The 17,314-nt window shown below is 39.5% G+C and overlaps 1 protein-coding gene across 1 annotated transcript in view; it reads left to right on the top strand.

Annotated features, from left to right (window-relative positions):
* Positions 1–17,314, top strand: part of CDK5RAP2 (CDK5 regulatory subunit associated protein 2) — a 109,296-nt gene that overhangs the window by 6,284 nt on the left and 85,698 nt on the right. Inside the window, exons 4-11 of the mRNA XM_006269450.4 lie at positions 3,036–3,146; positions 5,389–5,465; positions 6,934–7,057; positions 11,617–11,762; positions 13,787–13,949; positions 15,539–15,592; positions 15,999–16,118; positions 16,733–16,825. Of these exons, the coding sequence (XP_006269512.2) occupies positions 3,036–3,146; positions 5,389–5,465; positions 6,934–7,057; positions 11,617–11,762; positions 13,787–13,949; positions 15,539–15,592; positions 15,999–16,118; positions 16,733–16,825 (888 nt within the window). The remainder of the gene's footprint in view (positions 1–3,035; positions 3,147–5,388; positions 5,466–6,933; positions 7,058–11,616; positions 11,763–13,786; positions 13,950–15,538; positions 15,593–15,998; positions 16,119–16,732; positions 16,826–17,314) is intronic.

Below are 17,314 nucleotides of genomic sequence, written 5' to 3'. Positions count from 1 at the left end.
GCACCTGGAAATGTGGATGCACAGATGAAAGTTCAGTTAAAGGGTGTATGTGGTTTTTTTTTTTTTTTTTTTTCTTCCAGTGTCCAGCGACATTGCATAAGGAATACTGTTTGACCCATTTAACTGCTGTTTTGCTTTCTTGTAAAATGGCCTCTGCTGGCAAAAGCTGTGCAGTGAAACCACAGCCTGTGCTGACAGATGTCATTTTGCATAAGTTGCTTTATGCAAAAGTGAAACTACTATTAAACTTATCTAGACAAGAGCTGTTTTCTGCAGTGAAACTGTGGTACAGTCTTCCTGCATAGATTATATTTGAATTGTGCACTCAGTCTTGAGAGAGACTGTAGGATTTTTTTCCCCCCTTTCTTTTTCTTTCTTTCTTTTTTTTTTCAGATGTTGAAGTTTGATAAAAGTTAAAACTGCAATTTTAAATATAGATGTAGAGAGATGTGAAGTTAAATTCCTAAATCGGTGTTAATTAGTTCATCATTTACAAAGCCATACTTAATTACTCTGAGAAGCTAGATGTCATTTTGTTTTTTTTAAGTCCTCAGTTTAGTATTTTGTTATAGATGTTGCCTGTATTTTGCAAATTGTACGTTAAACGCCTTGACTTGTACTGGGAATGTTGTTGTTGACTTAGCATTGGCCTCACTATATTCCTATCTGAGTACTTTTGAGAGCCTGAGGAAGGGCACTTGATGCTTGAAAGCTTGTCCACCAGCTCTGCCAACAATACAGTTGGTCCAATAAAAGATATCACAGAAAATCCTTGTCCTAACATGGAACTGATATAGATTTAAAGAATTCAGAATTAGAAAAAATTTCTGTAACACAACTTTGTTTTCTTGCTGTACAGCCTGATAAAAATACAGGCACCCCCCACTTAACGTAGTTTGACTTAGTGCTATTTGTCTATAACGCTCATTTTACATTGATACCCGATTCCACTTAGCACTCATCAAATTTCATTATAACGCTCACAGGCATCGTATAACTGGCAGCAGGTTTCACGTAACACTATTCTGCTTAACACTTGGTTTTTCAGGAACAAATTAAGAAGCTAAGTGGGGGTTGCCTGTAAACAAATTGCCACTATTTATATTGGTTTGGTGACAGTTTGAGCACATGAGTGGTATTTCCTGCTTGCAGTATTGATGGAGATAACCTTGACTTCTGTGGGCCTTTCATAGGATAATAGAAAACAGGGCTGGAAGGGACCTCATCTTGTCCAATTCCCTGTTCAAGGCAGGATTGTCTCTGTTTAAATCACTTGGATAAGATGAGCAGTATTTGGCCCTTGGGGCTTCATACTGCAGCATCCTTTTCATGTGAGACTGCTGGGACGGCTGCAAATAAATTCACGAATGAGTTGTCATTCTGCATCTTTGGGTCCTAGACCACATCCTGGGTTATACAAAGTTTTGTTCTTTAAGGTAGGTATGGTGATTTACTGATTTAGTTAAACATGTGGAACTTTGTACATGGACATTTTACATCCAGTTGAGCACTCCCAATATTTCACCCTAGGTAGCTTACTCCTCACGCTCATTCAGTTTGCCTTGTGCTGTAGCAGAGGGAAGGCTTCCAAAATATGATAAATGAGGTGTATCTCTTTCCTCTCTTGCTGGAGATAGGTTTCATGTTCCAACACATTGTGCAAACTTGCTGCCTAAAACTGCAACTCCCTGGTCACTTAGCTTGTCCCTGCTTGTGTTGGGGTAAGGATGGGGGCTACTCGCTTCACAAGGGCAGTTTGATTTGAGGAAGACATTTCATGTTGAGGATCATGGAGTGTCTAAAAATCTTTTACTTGGTTTTCACCAACCAAGCATTTAAAAAAATGTATTGCTAATCATTTCCACCTGCGGTATAATACTGTCTTCCTACAGAAGCCTCTATAAATATTTCATCAGTAGCTTGGTAACATTAGATTTCTCTGGCAGGGGACACTTGTTTTATTTGAATGAATGTTTCATGCTGGCTCTCTTAAAAAATTTAGAGGGAGATTCTTTCTCTTTAAAATAACTGCTGATTTCATTATCTTTTTCCAGCTGGGAAGGTTAAAAGATGCACGTGTTGAAGGACAAATATGCAAGCAGACAGGTTTTTTTGGAGGGGGGCGGTTGGTGCAAATGATGCCGTTGTAAAGTGTGTGATGGCACAGGCTAACCTTTTTATGGGTATGTGATTCAGATGACATGCTTTACCGGTGTGGGTCTTTTCCTCCCGTGATTCAGGCACACACCCCAAGCTTGTGTCAGTGAAACCTTCATGCCACAACACACTTTTATATATTTTGTTCAAGCTCCATTTTATAGAAGGGAATACCTACTTCAAAAAAAATTAAGTTTAAAAACTCTTGCATCATTTTGTCTCTAATCCTAGGATGCTTTAGTACTTGTTCTGTGAGCTCTTTAGGGCAGATGCTTTTGTCTGCAAAGCATTATGTTAATATCATGATGAATTTTAAAAGCTATAACTGTCTTGCTTTTCTTTTTTGAAAGGTTAGTGTCTTCTGGCAAGGTAGGACTTAAAACAATCAACCTTGCACCATGCTGTATCTGTTAGAAGAAAGTCAGGTTCGTAGCTGCCTACTGTAGGTGTTCCAAGCTAGACCAATTTTTTTTTTCTTTTTTTCTGAGATGGGCAGAAAAATGTCGTCACTGTAGGAGAGGGAGAGGAGCTTAAACATTTGGAGTGGTCTCTTTGGGCAATGTGCAGTGAGGAGTAGAGGATTGTAAGCTGTTTGGAGCATTAGAAAGTTGTTGGAATTTTCCTAATAGAGGATGGTTTAGGGCACTAAGTGCTTAATTTTGACTTGAACGTTTCCTTTTACTGATGACCTTTTTAAGTGGGGACTTGTGGGTTTTTTTTTTTTTTGTTGTGTCATAAAACTATAAAGTTTGTTAATTTTGTTATCTTATTTGCCTCTTGTCGTGTGATGAGCAAAAGCAAATGCAGTATCAATTTTCACACTCTTGACTTATCATAAAACATAGCATAGTGTACTGATCCTTCTTCTTATTTCGCAGCAAATCACTGACCTAAAAAAAGAGAATTTCAACTTGAAGCTTCGGATATATTTCCTAGAGGAGCGGATGCAGCAGAAATTTGATGGTCCCACTGAAGACATCTACAAAATTGTAAGGTTTAAACTTGCTTAAGGGCCTTGTGTAACTTTCCATAATGCCGGGCCGTCAAACTTCTAAGCAGCCGGGGGCCAAATGCCCAGTACGGGCTCCACGGTGAACCCTGAGATGTATGTCACACAGATGTCCCCCACTCTCCCCTCCTCCCTCCCTGCTGCCCCATGCTGCTGGTCCACATACCCATGTACTTCCAGGGTCATCTTCAGTTGCCCTGGTTGTGCTGTGCTGCATTGTTGCAGGGGTAAGTAGCAAAAGCCAGAAGAGGGATGAGGAGCCTGTTGCAGCCAAGTGATGGGGGAGTGGCAGCTGGTTAGGAGCTGGGAGCTGCAACTTAACCCTTTGTGGGTGCCAGTTGGACAGTCCTGCCATAGTTTCTTCTGTCTCCAAGTTCCAAATCTGCTTGATATTCATGCTTTAGTGTTGGAAATTTCAATATAGCCATTTCATTTTATTTCAGTCTAATTATGTGTGGTAAGAAAGGGATTAAAACGACCTTTATAAGATGTGAAAGATTAATTTTGATTTGAAGTTTTTTCAGTACTAGCTAACATAAAGCAAATTACTAGAAGAATAAATTGGAGCTTCCTCCTTCTCCTAATCCTTAATTTAAATTGCATGGTGATGAGTGGATACTTCTCATTTAGTTGCATCACTGATGGTTGTCATTGCTCATGATATAACCTTCCAGACAGATCAAAGTGGTATTGAAATTTAAAGCCAGGCATGCAATGATTACACCTTCTTACGTCTTCTAAAGGCTAGCTACTCTTTCTTCCGCAATTTGGGATTGAGTTTTATCAATATTTGCAATTGTGGGCGAAATTCAGAGATGGCGGTTGTTGCATTTCAAGTGGGTATGAATCTTTGGCAGACACAATTTAAATTATAGCCTGCATAGAAAGGAAGGAGTAAGTTACTTTGATTCAGATGTAACAACTAATCCCTATCATCAGGGAGATGGACTCAAGCCCTTTGCTTTTGCCTCGGCTGCCTTTAACACTATTAGAAAGCTCCCTGGCTGCTGCAACTTGTGTATGTTTGTGTGTTTCTTCTTATTCTACTAATGTTCCTGTAAAGAGCTTATTTAATTCCTGAAATTCTTGTATGGTGTCTCATACGCTGTCTCATCAGGTTGTTTTTTTTTTTTTTTTTTGTAATCTGTTGCCTGAAACATTTGCTGTGCCAGTCCATCTGTGGCTCATTGGTTCATTATAAATACGGACCTACCTAATTCATGGAGGCTGCCTCCAAATTTCACAGTCTTGGTGCAACATTGGACATTGTTTTTTGTGGCAGTGTGGTGGGTCCCCCCACACCTCTGACTGGCTGAGTTGTTCCAGAAGTCCTGTCCCTCCCTGGAGATTGACAGATGCACCCTCTCCCTGTGCTCCAGGATGCCAAGTCTTCCTGTCCTTTTCTGTGTAGAATTGCGGCCCCCCCTACCCCCTTTGCTTTTTCATGGCCCCCATGCTTTTTTGCAGAGACCAGGATTTTTCACAGAGGACCTACCACATTCACAGTTTTCACGCAAATCATGAATTTGGTAGGTCCTAATTATAAGCATCTAGAGAGATCTCTTTTATTTCTCTCTAGTTGTTAGTTTTGTTCCTTTGCACCAAAGTTGGGAGAATAGAAATAAGAGAGGCTTATACAGAGGCCAGGAAGTCATCAAAGCAGGTAACATGTCAGCACCTGGGGAGGGATTTTCACTATATTAAAGCAAAAGTGTGACCCTAGTGGAATGTCCTGCATATGACTAAGGCATGACTATCCTGAAATTCCCCGTATCAATATTTTAGCAATTATCTTTTAAAATTAATATGGTGCTGCTGATCAACAATCCCAGACAGCATCTCACCCACTATTTTTTATAGTTGTAAACATTTTCCTGTTCTCATGGTTTTGACAATACTGCCAGTTCATTCTGAAAGCAGGAAGTGGGATGGAGTGTAACAAAATTAATTGCAAGTGTGGTTGAGAAAATACAGACAATAACTATGTGACATTTGTGGTTGAACATCATGGTTTTCAGAAGCTTTAGAGATGTTGGAGAATTGCAAAATAAGGACTATTTTGAAGGTCAAAAGTCAAAAATTCCCATTTTCATCCTTCTCTAATTGTTTTTTTAATTTGTTAATTGCCTGTAAAAAGAAGAAAAGAGCAGTTAATGTACCAGATTAATTTTCTTGTGCTGGCATCTTGCCTAACTGTCTTCTTGTTGAACTTTATCTTATAGAACATTGAGCTAAAGGTTGAGGTACAAAGTCTGAAACGTGAACTGCAGGAGAGGGAAAAACTGCTCATCAAAGCCTCGTGAGTATCACTGTAACAATTTGCCATCAACATGAGTTTCTCTGATGCCTTCTCGATATGATAATCCCAGAGTATTTTACACACAGCATGTCAGGAAATGTCTTTTTTCGTCCCTTTGGGATGAATTCTTAAAAGCATGCGGTAACGTTTACTTTTAAGCTAGACAGTGAAGAATAACATAAAACGCAGGTACATGGGTATTTTCAGCTTGATAGAATGTAATTGCTTAAATTGGACCCAGGTTAACATCCTGTTTCTTGTATAAAGTTGACATAGGATCTTAATGGTGCACTTTTTGTCAAGGCACTCTTTTTTTGCCTTCCAAAAGACAGCACCTGAAATATCACCAACCACACTGCTGGGGCATTAGTTGAATGTTGATTCAGAATGAAGCATGCCGCTTGCTTTATTTAAACAAATGTGTTCACTTTAAAAACAATTCTCAGTTGTTAATAAACCTTAATTTTTTTTTTTAATTTTAATTTTTTTTTTTTTTAATTCTTAATTGTGCTTGCTACTTCATCTCTGTATGAGGTGTAGAGGATACATACTGTGGATGGACTAGATGGCTTTGAGCACTAGTCATTGGCTTAAAAGAAGCAGTTAGAAAATGATGGGGTTTATAACCATTCTAGGTTGTCATGTCAGTGACTAAAAGCTGCTACGTGGCCTCTTTGAGTTTAGGTTTCTCTGCAGTTCACCTTAGAAAGCACCAAATTATTACTAATTAGCCCACTTGCCAGCAGCCTTGGAGAGGCCACGGTTCAGATGGGGGCAGGATTGAATTGCTCTTAAATATGGTCTTTCCAGGCAGTTGTTCAAATCTATTGCTGGATCACTGTAGGGCAGCTTGAGGGGAAATAATAGGTTAAGTATATCATGGGTAGGAGTGGCTATGTTTCTATAAAATAAATTAAAAAAAAAAATTGACCAATCTCTCAAGGCATTAGCAGTTGCTGAAAAGACAGTTGGCGAAGTCTCAGGATACATGTACATTCAACCGGCTTATGTCTTTTTTTTGTAGCACTGCTTTCTTTGCAAATTGAAGTTTTTTGGAGACTGTTTTGGAGTTTGAAAAATGTCAGGGGAATACCACGTTGTATAGAATGCTATATTACAAAAAGTGATAAAGGGCCCTTGCTTATCAATAGTGACAAGGTGCTTGTGTAGCTCTTTTATGTCAAACAGACTCTACCCAAGTAATGTTATATAACTATCTACAGTCAAATAATTCATACAGTGACATGGATACGTATACTTGTTTGCTTACGCAGTCATATTTTAAGTGTGTCATAGCGTGCCATAATATCCTGTTACATGTGAATTTAAGTCACTTGTGCAAGAATAGGAAGAATAGCTAATAAACTTTTTATTCTACATAACTGTAAGGCTCAAGATTAGGAAACAGCACTGTTCGCTATCTTTGTTTTAAATGTCATCTTGGTCTTAACATCTTTATTTTTTTTAGGAAAGCAGTTGAGAGCTTGGCTCAGGGAGGTGATACTGAAGTACAACGTGTAAAAGAAGCGGCTCGGAAGAAGGTGGAGCAAGTGGAAGAAATCCTAACCAGCAGAATCAACCTTTTGGAAGAGGTAAGTTTCCAGTCCTGGAGCATGGTTGAATTCATTACTGCTTTTGCCTTGGCATCTTTGTTTTTATCTGGGACGTCTAGGATTATGACCTGCCTAAGTGTTTCTTCCGGAGCTGCTGTTTCAGCTTTAAGGGAGGCAGGGCAGGGGGCGGAAAGGTAGTTAGCATGAGAATAGGATAAATGCAATGGAAGGGGAGAGGCATTGTCAATATTATTAAAACTGTAAATGTAGAAGGTGGGCAGATTTCTACCAGATTCTTATTTTTAATAGTTTTCAAGTACATTCAGAACAAGTTGGACTTCTTTAGAGAAAAAGCTTTGAAATAGCGCAAGCTTTACAAGCTTTTACTAGTCATGTGTGCTGTTAGGCTGGGGCAGACATTACACATAAACTGGTTTAAGTGTTTAAACCTGTAACAGAACAGACATTCAGTGCACATAAACCAGTTTGAAAATGGCTGAAACTGATTTGAGATAAATCTGGTTGAATGCTGTATCAGACTTAACTGATTTGGGTCAAACCAGTTTATGCAATGTCTGTCTCAGACCTCTTGCTGGTTTAAGATAAACCAGACTCCCCACACATCCCAGCATGCTCTCTGGGCTGGGTGGGGCTTTCTGTTCCACAGCAGAGCTGGCCCTTCCCCTCTGTTCCCTGGCCAGAGCTCTGGCAGAGACTTGCAAGCACAGAATGTCTGCCTGCCTTCTTTCTCTCTGCTAAGCAGGGATTATGCCCCCTACCTCTCTGCCTTACGCAGACACCTCAGCATTGGCTAGCAGACCACATGCTGGCTATGGTTTGTGCTGTGGGAGACCACAAAGGTAGACAGGCTTTTTGGAGCTAATCAACAGGTAGCTTAATGTTGCTCCTGGGAAAAGCTGCTTAAAAAGAGTTTGAACTAGTGGACAGAGGCTTTGTTTTCTTAATGGGTTGATAAACACTGAATTAGGGGTGATAAACATTCCCTGCTGGGCTGCTCAGGAGGCGGGGAACATCGGAGGTCCTGCTGGGGCCTGGACACGCCCCCCTCAGCTCAGCCCTTTGGAAGGGAAGGGAGTGCCAATTTAGCACCCTCCCCCAGGCTTCTAGCCTGAGCCACTGCAGGCCTACGCAGGCGTTTTCTGGAATAAAAAGGGAATGTCTGTGCACCTCCAAATTGGTTCAAGCTTTGGAGGATAGAGTAACCTGCAAAGATTGAATCAATTCCGGGTCAGACTTTTTGAATGTTTGTTCCTAGCCTTAGGGAACTGAAGCCGTGCTGTAATGGTCCATGCCACCCGCCCCATCCCCAAGCCTGCTCACACTGGAGTTGTATATCTTTGTTTACCAGTATGAGTTGGTGAGATGGTGATTTTTCCAGTCAATGCTCATTTTCGTGAAGTGACTGGATTATGAGAAGCATTTGCATGCACTTGCTTCTGGGGATTTGGATTAAAAAGTATTCTTTGGTATTCCACCAACTTGCCTTTTATTGCTATACCTACTTAGTGGTAAAGAGAATCAGCTTATGCTTGACATTGTCTGCAGCAGTATGAGAAGATGTTAATTTATGTATAAGTATTTTGAGAGAACTCTGAGCAAAGCTTTCTTGAATAACTTGTTTTCAATGATTGGGATTACCTATGGCAAATATTGGTTCTAGAGGTGCTGTTGGTGTGTTAACCAGGGGCATGTACAGTTTCCAATTAATCCATGATAAATCTGCTATTCAGGGACACTCTCTCTTTCATGGTTTGAGTGAGAAAGTATGGAGAAGGGAGAGACGTTGAAAGATTTTTCTTTTAAGAAAAGAGGGAGGCAGCAGCACCATCTGGTAAATGAATTGACGTTTAAGTCGTCTTTTGCTGGGAATGTTTGTACCTAGTTTCAGAGATGCATATATTGAAAGTATGCTGGAAGGTTCATTTGGGGTGATTTGTCAGGGGGTGATGGATTTTGGGGGATGGGTGCTATTTGTGTACAGGAAGGGTAATGTAGAACTTTCTTCTGTAGGAAAAAGTACTTGGTGCCAACTGGTATATGTTGGTGGTGCACTCACCTACCCCTGCAAGAGATAATTGTTCTTAAGATTTAGTGCTATAATCCTGAGGCTAATGCTCCTTGCCAGAAGGATCAAGCAGCACCCCTAAAGGAGTGAGGTTTTCCAATGGGAGAAAAATCGCTCTGCCCTTTTCTGTTTTGGTGGAATTTTAACAAGAGGATCATAATTGTCTCTTGGCATTCACCGGTGTTAATCATTTTAATGCAGGTGAGTGTAGAGAATCTTTACTCTATGCCAAAGGTCTATTAGACCTGTGTTTGTCTAGAACTTCATGAAAGAGAAGATGAGCAAATACTGTAATGTGAATAGTACCTAGTCAATGTTTTCCTACAAATTGAAAAGATTAGTGTTGGCCTTGAGGTTGATTTTCTTAATGTTCATGAACCAGACATACGTTATTAATAGGTGTGTTTATGTAGTGCTGTGTATTTATGCAGCTTAGGCATGATGTTTCTGTCCTGAAGATTTTTTAGTTAATACAGATGCACAAAGATACAGAGCAACTCTTAAGGAATGGCCTGGTGATTACTGTGATAAAGAATTACTTTTAAAAGAGTGTTTTTATTTTATTTTAATTAATTAATTTTTGAAATAGCAGTTTGAAGGAAGGAGAGCTTACTTGGCATATAACAAGGAGGTTATTCCAGGCATGGGGAACAATATTAACAAAGGCGTAAAACTGAAAGGAGTAAGGAGGGTATAGAGAGAGGAAGGGTATGTGGAGTAAGTGCCTTATAATTTGTTAGAAAATGTTAAAGCTCAAGATGACAAAGTTCAAGGCACAAGGAAATAAAGAAGACCTGAGTGAGGGGCTACATAGTAGAGGGTGGGTGTAGGGGTGTGAACGCAAGTAAGTTGCATATAAAAAATGCAGTCAACTAAGCCTGGGGATGAGGGGGTGGGAAGAAGGGAGAGAGGATATGATGTGTCTACAGTGAAGAATATGCAGGCACGACAGTACCGCATTCGAATAGGGAGATGGTTCGTAAAGCGCACACACACAGTTACAAATACTGACATGCGGGATACAGTTGTGGGGTAGGGAATGGTGTGGGATTTCAAAAGTCCTTTGAGTCCATGAGGTGTGGCAGCAGGGGAGCGGTTAGGCAGTCCCCTCTGCATTGCTTCTGGCTGGCAGTCAGGTGGGGTCTGTGTACTGGTGCTGTCTCATGATGTCCCTGGACCAGCAGATGGTGTTGGACATCATGAGGTGGTGCATCAGCTTGGTGTAGCAGTGGGATATTCAGCAGGTGCTCAGGACACTCTTGCTGCTGGGGTCCGAAGTGCTGATCGTCAGGGCACTCAGAGCAGTGACCATAATGTCGTATACCCGGCTCCTCAGGACCTCTGCCAGCGGCTGGTACTTCTCTTGCTTCTGTTCACTGGCCTTAATGAAAGCTTGCCGCCAGTTCACCAAGGGGATGGTGACATCTATCATCGTGACATGCTGGCTGTCTTTGTTGGTCACAATGACGTCCATGCGCAGCTGGCTCTTGTAACCTGGAATGGACAGACATGAGGCCAGGATGATTTAGGCTGATCGGTCCTGGACAGCGTTGTGGCACAGCTGCCATGCTCTGGCGTGGGGCTTGCAGGTGTACAGCACGTGGGCAAGAGTCTCTGCTTCGTAGCCCCAGCGTTGGCACCTCCTGTTGCGGTCCCCATACCGGAGGGCACTACTGAGTGGTAGGCACTTGATCTTAGCCAAAAGGGCTTTATGGTTATGGTCCAAATTCCCAGGAGTAGGTGCCTGCAAATGACCTCTCATAACCCAGTCATGAGAGGGTGTGAGCATAGACCTGGAAATTCAGTGTCACCAACTCATAGTGGTAAACCAAGGTCTACTAAACGAGAAGTAATCCAGCATAAAAAGATGGGTTTTATTTGTGCAGTCGGGACTATGTATGCTCTCCCTGACAGTCTAGGTTGTCAGAAGAATTTGGCCTTAAATTTTGCATTTTTGCCCGAATTCTGGTTTGTTGCAGAGAAATCTCAGGCCAACGTATGGTGATAACCTTTTTTGTGGGAACCAGATGATGTATGATAGGAAGTGTTCCACCTGTTTTGCACTGTAGCTATGAATATTTATTTGTTCTTTTAACCACTCTGATATATATGGTTTTTTTCCTTAAGGTAAAAGGCTAAGGCTGCATTGCCTACTGGTTAAATGTGGGAGTTAGGTCACTTTTGTTCCATTTCCACATACTTGCTGCCTCTTGGACAAACCACTTCACCTCTCTGTGCTCAACCTTTCTTGTTTCTAAGAGACAGATAATGTGCTTGTCCAAGAGTGTGCGTGATTTATATGCCTCCTGAAGGTTAATCCACTGATATTTGTTAAAGCATTCGGAGATCCTTAGTGAAATATTCTAAATACAAAGTATATGAAAGATCCTAAACTTAATTAGGTACTGACAGTGTACAATGCTGGGGAGGAAACATTAGCATGGAAAAGCTTTGTAAACATTTAGTTTTACTGTTCCCACTTGCATCATCTGCATGCCTGTTTTGATTACAGAATCTTAAAGCTGCCCAAGAAGAAGTGGAAAAAGCCTTTGCGATGATGGAGAGGGAGAAAGTTCTAAGAATGGCTGCCGAGCAAAAACTCTTCTTGGTTTCAAATCCAAAGGATCTGGATACAGTTGCAGGAAATGAAAAAGACAGGTCAGCTTCTTCCTCATAATGTTTCTGACCCATGGAAATTTATTTGCTGTGAAAAAGTGAGAAGACCAGTCAATACAAAATATAGATTTTGAAGCCTTGATCTCTACCTTCAGATACATGAATGTTACTTCATGTCTTTTAAATCGGTTATTGAATAAAATATATAGCAGCTGGTTTTACGAGCTACATGTTTGGTAGCAAAACAGAAGCTTAAATGCATCTGAAAATGGAAGAGCGGGTGTGGTGTGCAAGTGATATAGAAATGCTTTATAGTATATACCTAGCTACAGTGGTGGTCGTTATTCTTATTTATTTTTGTGCCCAAATAATGCTTATTTTGCCATTGTTGAATGGGAATTGCAGTGTGTATGCTTGCATTCATTTGCTGCTTTCATATATTCATGTGCTAGTCAGTCCCATTGACGCATCCATTGAAATTAATAATTTTAGCAGAAATTGGCAGGATTTTTTAATACTTTTGCTTAGTTTCTTTGGAGAGCGCTAGATGTGAGTTGTTGGTAGGTGAAAAAGTATCTGCGTAGTGAGTTGGTGCTCAGGAAGCAGTTGGAACTTGCGTGTAAACTTTTGGAAGAGAAAATCGCACTCTGTGCCTTTTTTCCCTCGTATTGGTGGAAGGTGAAGGATATGTTCAGTTGGCACAACTCCATATGTGTGGTAGCTTCAGAACTGTCTCGAGGGCCTACCAATCCTTCAAGAGTGCACTTCTGTACTCTCTGCAGGCATGCAAAGAACCCTGTAAGCTAAACTGTGCAGATGCTTCACAATAGTAGTAGGTGGAAAGTTACATTGGTCTGAAACCTCAAATTTCCTGTGTTTGGAGTAGTGCCTAAAAGGGACGGTGAGTTCTAAGGGACCCGTGACAAGTTTAGGTGCTCTATTCCATCAATTGTGTTGAAAGCTGTAAATCTGAACTCTCCTATGGCATAAATCATTTGGTTATCATCTTTCTGTCAGCCCATACCTCTCTTTGCCTATATGATTTTAACAGCTCCTGTCCCAGGTCACTTGAATTGGAAACAAATACCTTGTCATGTTACAAATTTACTTCAGAAACTTTAAACTGCAGCTTTTATATCAAGCAGAGAGTAGCTTGTGTGGGAGATGATGACAGTAATGGGAATGTCTTCATTTATGTGATCCAGTATCCATGATGTTCCATGGTTAGACGATGGTGGATCAGAGTAAGTGCTTTTAAGGCTAGAAAACTAGAGCGCTGAATAGTTCTGTCCTTGCAGTAAACTGAATTTCAAAGTTTTATCAGACCAAACGGTGCTGGTGACCCATGATTTAAGCTACAGAGCAATAGTTCTTTGTACGTTGTACTATGACGTAATATATGGAGTGGCTCTCTTGGACCTCTAGTCTTAGTTCCTTCACTATTTTGACATTTAAAGAATTTCATTTTTGCATATTTATAGAAAGATTTTATGGGCCTTGGTGGCCATCTGGCTGTGATTTGGGAACTGCTGCCTCATTAAGCCAATAAGTTGATTGCTGTGCTTTTTATCGGTGGAAGTGATTTGGGTGTCAAGACAAATGCTTGGGTAAAGGAAGGGTTGTCACTGAGCTTTGTTATTACACTATAGCTAACAGAAGCGGGACTCTTGCTCAAATTTTCTGGTTACGTTTGAGTGGCTTGTTCAGCATTAAGTTGGCAATTGGCAGGAAGTGAACTACGGTGATGGCTGTTAAGTATTAGAAAGCTTTGAAGTACAGTTTTCTTTGCATTGAAAATGTCAAGTTGAAAAGGCTTAAGCAGGCTGCTTTTGGGAAAGTTGTTCCCAAAAAAAAAAATGGAGAATACTTGATTTCTAGCAAACAGCTAAATAACAATGATGGTACTCTTTGGTTATTGTACAGGGGGAGGAGTGAGGTTGATGGTTGAGAAATGCTGTTTGGAGCTTGAACCTTGGGAGGTGCTCCAAAAAATCTATTGTAATGGCTTGAGATCTGATTTTAGTTGATGATGATATAAGATTAATATTTAAATCTTGTAATTTTAGACTTCTAGAGCAACTGAATCTGTCTTTGAAAAGTAAAGAAGCTATAATTCAGCACCTTGAAGAGGAAAAGTCTCAAAGTGGACCTTTTGATGGGAGCTTGTCAGCAGAAAAAATCAGAGAACTTACTGTTGCTTTGAGGCATGAAAAAGATAGTGAGATAGAGGTGAGGAAACCAAACAGTTGTACATCACAAATCTCACGTGGTCTAGGATTTTAAAAGTCTTGAGCATAACACTAAACAAGTGACTCTATTCTAATACAGATCTCCTCTGAGCTGTCCCTGACTCCTCAACTTCATCCTGTTTCATTCACTGTTCATATTGCGGTTTTGGCAGCCAGTATTGCTCCTTGCTGTCCAGATCATAGTTTTTATTAATTTATTTTGTATTTTTATGGTTTTTTTTGCACATAATTTACAGCTTTTGTGTAACTTTCTTATAATAGATACACAAATCTGCTTAGATGTTTTGAACTGAAATGAATAAGCTTTCTGTTCTTATTAAGACTTTTTCTTCTTCAGTAGATCATTTTCCCTGTGTAACTTTCAAATGATTTTCTATGTTAAGTGTCTCTTCCCTATTATGTTCTGAAGGGGAGAGGTTTTGATAATAGAGGTAGGCACAAGCAGGACTCCTGTAATAAAGGGAAGGTGTAGATCCAGATTCTACAGTGAGAATAATTTACCAGCACCTGTCTATTTTTACTTCTCTGTAAAGAAAAAGACTGATATCTTGGAGACTGAAAATCAGAAGTGAACTTAAGGCTTGTTCCCCTCCCTCCCCCCCCCCATCTTTCCCCTGGGTCTTTGCAAATAATATAAATGAAGATTGGCGATGAAATGCAGATAATAAATCACGGAATCTGTCAAAGCTCCTGAGAAATTTTATTTCTGCATTTTTGTGCCCAAAGTACTATTTTTGGGCATGTTCAGAAAAGCAACCTTTCCTCCTCCTTTGCCAAAAACTGGAAAGTGGAACGAACACTTCTCAGGATTGGTGTGAGTAAACGAATTAAAAGATCAGAAGCACATAGAAATGAAAGGAATGAAAGCTTTCATTAACTTGTCTTGGTTGATGAGAAGTATTGTTTTTGAGGCCCACAAAGCCTAAGGTATTTCTTTTTTAAAATCAGTTTATGGGAAATAGGCAGAAGTTGGTTCCTTTTGATTCTTACATGACCTTGCCTTTGTCCACCTCAAGTATCCCTTGTTGAGATGTCACATTTCTCTTCACAATTACTAGTATTGCTGGTATAATAAATAACTTTTGCTCTTATGTTTTTAAAGATGTGTGGATGTGTATCTTTTCTTGCCTCGTAATTTTCCCCAGAAAGCATAGAAACTTATAGAAAATGAAGGGTTTTAATTAAATCTGAGCAGTTTCAAGTAAATCTACTTGATAAGTGTATCCTGTTGTCATAGATAACCACTCCTTAAAAATGCATTTTTGTTAACTTGTCAAGCAGAGTTGTCATGTCTCATCAAGAAACCTGGGTTTTTTTCCTACAATGATTCTGTAGAAATCAGACTTATAATTGTTTCCTGGAAGTCTGCTATATGCTTTTGTCAAAATGTTGAAGTACTATAACTATAAATATTATAGTCAGAGTTGGTTTGGAGGAACACTCCGCTTAAACTCTAGAAGAGAACCTCTAGTTGAACTTCTATTTCGTTCTTCTTTTTTAATCCTTAATGATCGAATCTGCATACTTTGGGTAATTTTGCCTTGGGTAACCGCTATTCTCTTCTTGTAGGCTCTTAAGATGGAACTTAGAAATGAGAGAAATTTCTTTGAAAAAAAAATCCAGGTATGTTGTTAAATTTTGTTCCTATTTATTTGAGCTTTTACAACTTAAGCATTTTTGTAAAGCACTCAAAGGTAGAGAGGTCTTCATTCATGTTGAAACAAAGAAAACCCTTTTGCATTATGAGGCAGCCTGACTTCAGTCTATTTCCAAGCAGGTTTCAGTATAGTCAATAGCAGCACTCCGTAGATACATCGAGACAGCACCTCTGATACTCGTGCCGTTCTGCCATATCAACTTTCTTTCATATTTCTGTTCCAAATATCTGTGAAGACAGCAGAGTTGGATTTATATTTTGTTTTAGTGGCTAGACTAATAAGATGGTGTGCTTAACAGAAACTGTGCATTTACATTATATTTTAGTATGAACTTGCCTAATATAATGCAGCTTCCATGTAATCCAATTTAGTCTCTTCAAGAAGAACTACAGGAGAGAGAGAGTGAGCTTGCTATTGAAAAGAAAAATGGTTTGAAAAGGGATAAAACAATTCAAGGTCTAACTCTTGCATTAAAAACAAAGGAGAAAGAGGTATGTTGACTTTTTTTGTTTAAAAAAAAAAATGTCAGGCTATTTAGGGCCTGATCAAATGTTATTGAAGTCACTGGGCTCTTTCATTTGACTTCAGAAGACTTTGGAATCAGTCCTTTTAATGCAAATCTGTGTTTCTGAGGAATCTTGTATGTAATGGCTTGCTACTTTAAAATGGTGTGCTTTCTAGAGATTTAGTTGTTTGGCTATGGAAAAAGGTTAAATGGCTGAGTTGATGGACTTGCTCTTGATAATGAGAAAAGAACAGTTTTCGAGCTGGCAGAAAAATATAAAGAAAGCACTTTCCATTGTGGTGCCAATGGAATATGAGCTTAATAAAAGCTGCATTAGGAGCGACTACCTTCAAATGAAGGTCAGATGCGTATGAAAAATTGTAGTCGTTTATGTACAGTTACAATACTGTTTCTTTACATGTCAAGTTCAGCTGGACATTTCCTGTGCTTTATGAAGGTCTTGGTGTTTTCTTTCAGTCGGGTGAAAGGATAATGCAGTTTAATTTATAATTGAACCATGGCCATTTAGAGAGAGCTTTTTGACAGTGTTACTTGTGACTATTCATGCGTTCATGAATTCTTTTTTTGTTCTGTTTTAAGAATGAAGAACTTGGTTCTGAAATTGAAGATCTAAATGTTTCACTGGTTAACGCAAGAGAAGCGACTCACAAAGCTCAAATCCAGAAGTTCAAGGTAAGATGCAAATGATTTAAATTACTTCCTTTGCATAGAAATATTGAAAGACATTTCACTGTAACAGCAAGGAGGAAGAAATTAAAACTAATTTAAAAAAATTAATTATCCTCATTGTGAAGCAAATTACCTAAAGTAATTCAACTTAAATGATAGACTATTGAAAGTAGATTTCTTACTATTTATCTTGTTCTTCATGTGTCTTTTTTTTTTTCTTAGTAGCATCTCTGAGAACAAATAATTAATTCAGAGGGAGAGGGAACCTCTTAAATGCAGAATAAGAATATACTTTCATAAATCGCCAACATTATTGTGGTAACTCCAAAATTAAACCCCTGTTTCGGACTGAGTTTGTTGATCTCAGAAATGTTGAGTGAAACTTAGTGTGCATGGTGATACCAATCTGTACCATGACGGGGGAGATTGTTTTAGTGGATTTTATTATTACTTTTTTCTTTCCTGGCTTTTTCATCCACCAGGAAATGCCTC

The sequence above is a fragment of the Alligator mississippiensis genome, chromosome 12 (genome assembly GCF_030867095.1).
Source record: "Alligator mississippiensis isolate rAllMis1 chromosome 12, rAllMis1, whole genome shotgun sequence".
In the NCBI taxonomy this organism is placed as follows: domain Eukaryota; kingdom Metazoa; phylum Chordata; order Crocodylia; family Alligatoridae; genus Alligator; species Alligator mississippiensis.
This window is presented reverse-complemented; position numbering and strand designations above follow the sequence as displayed.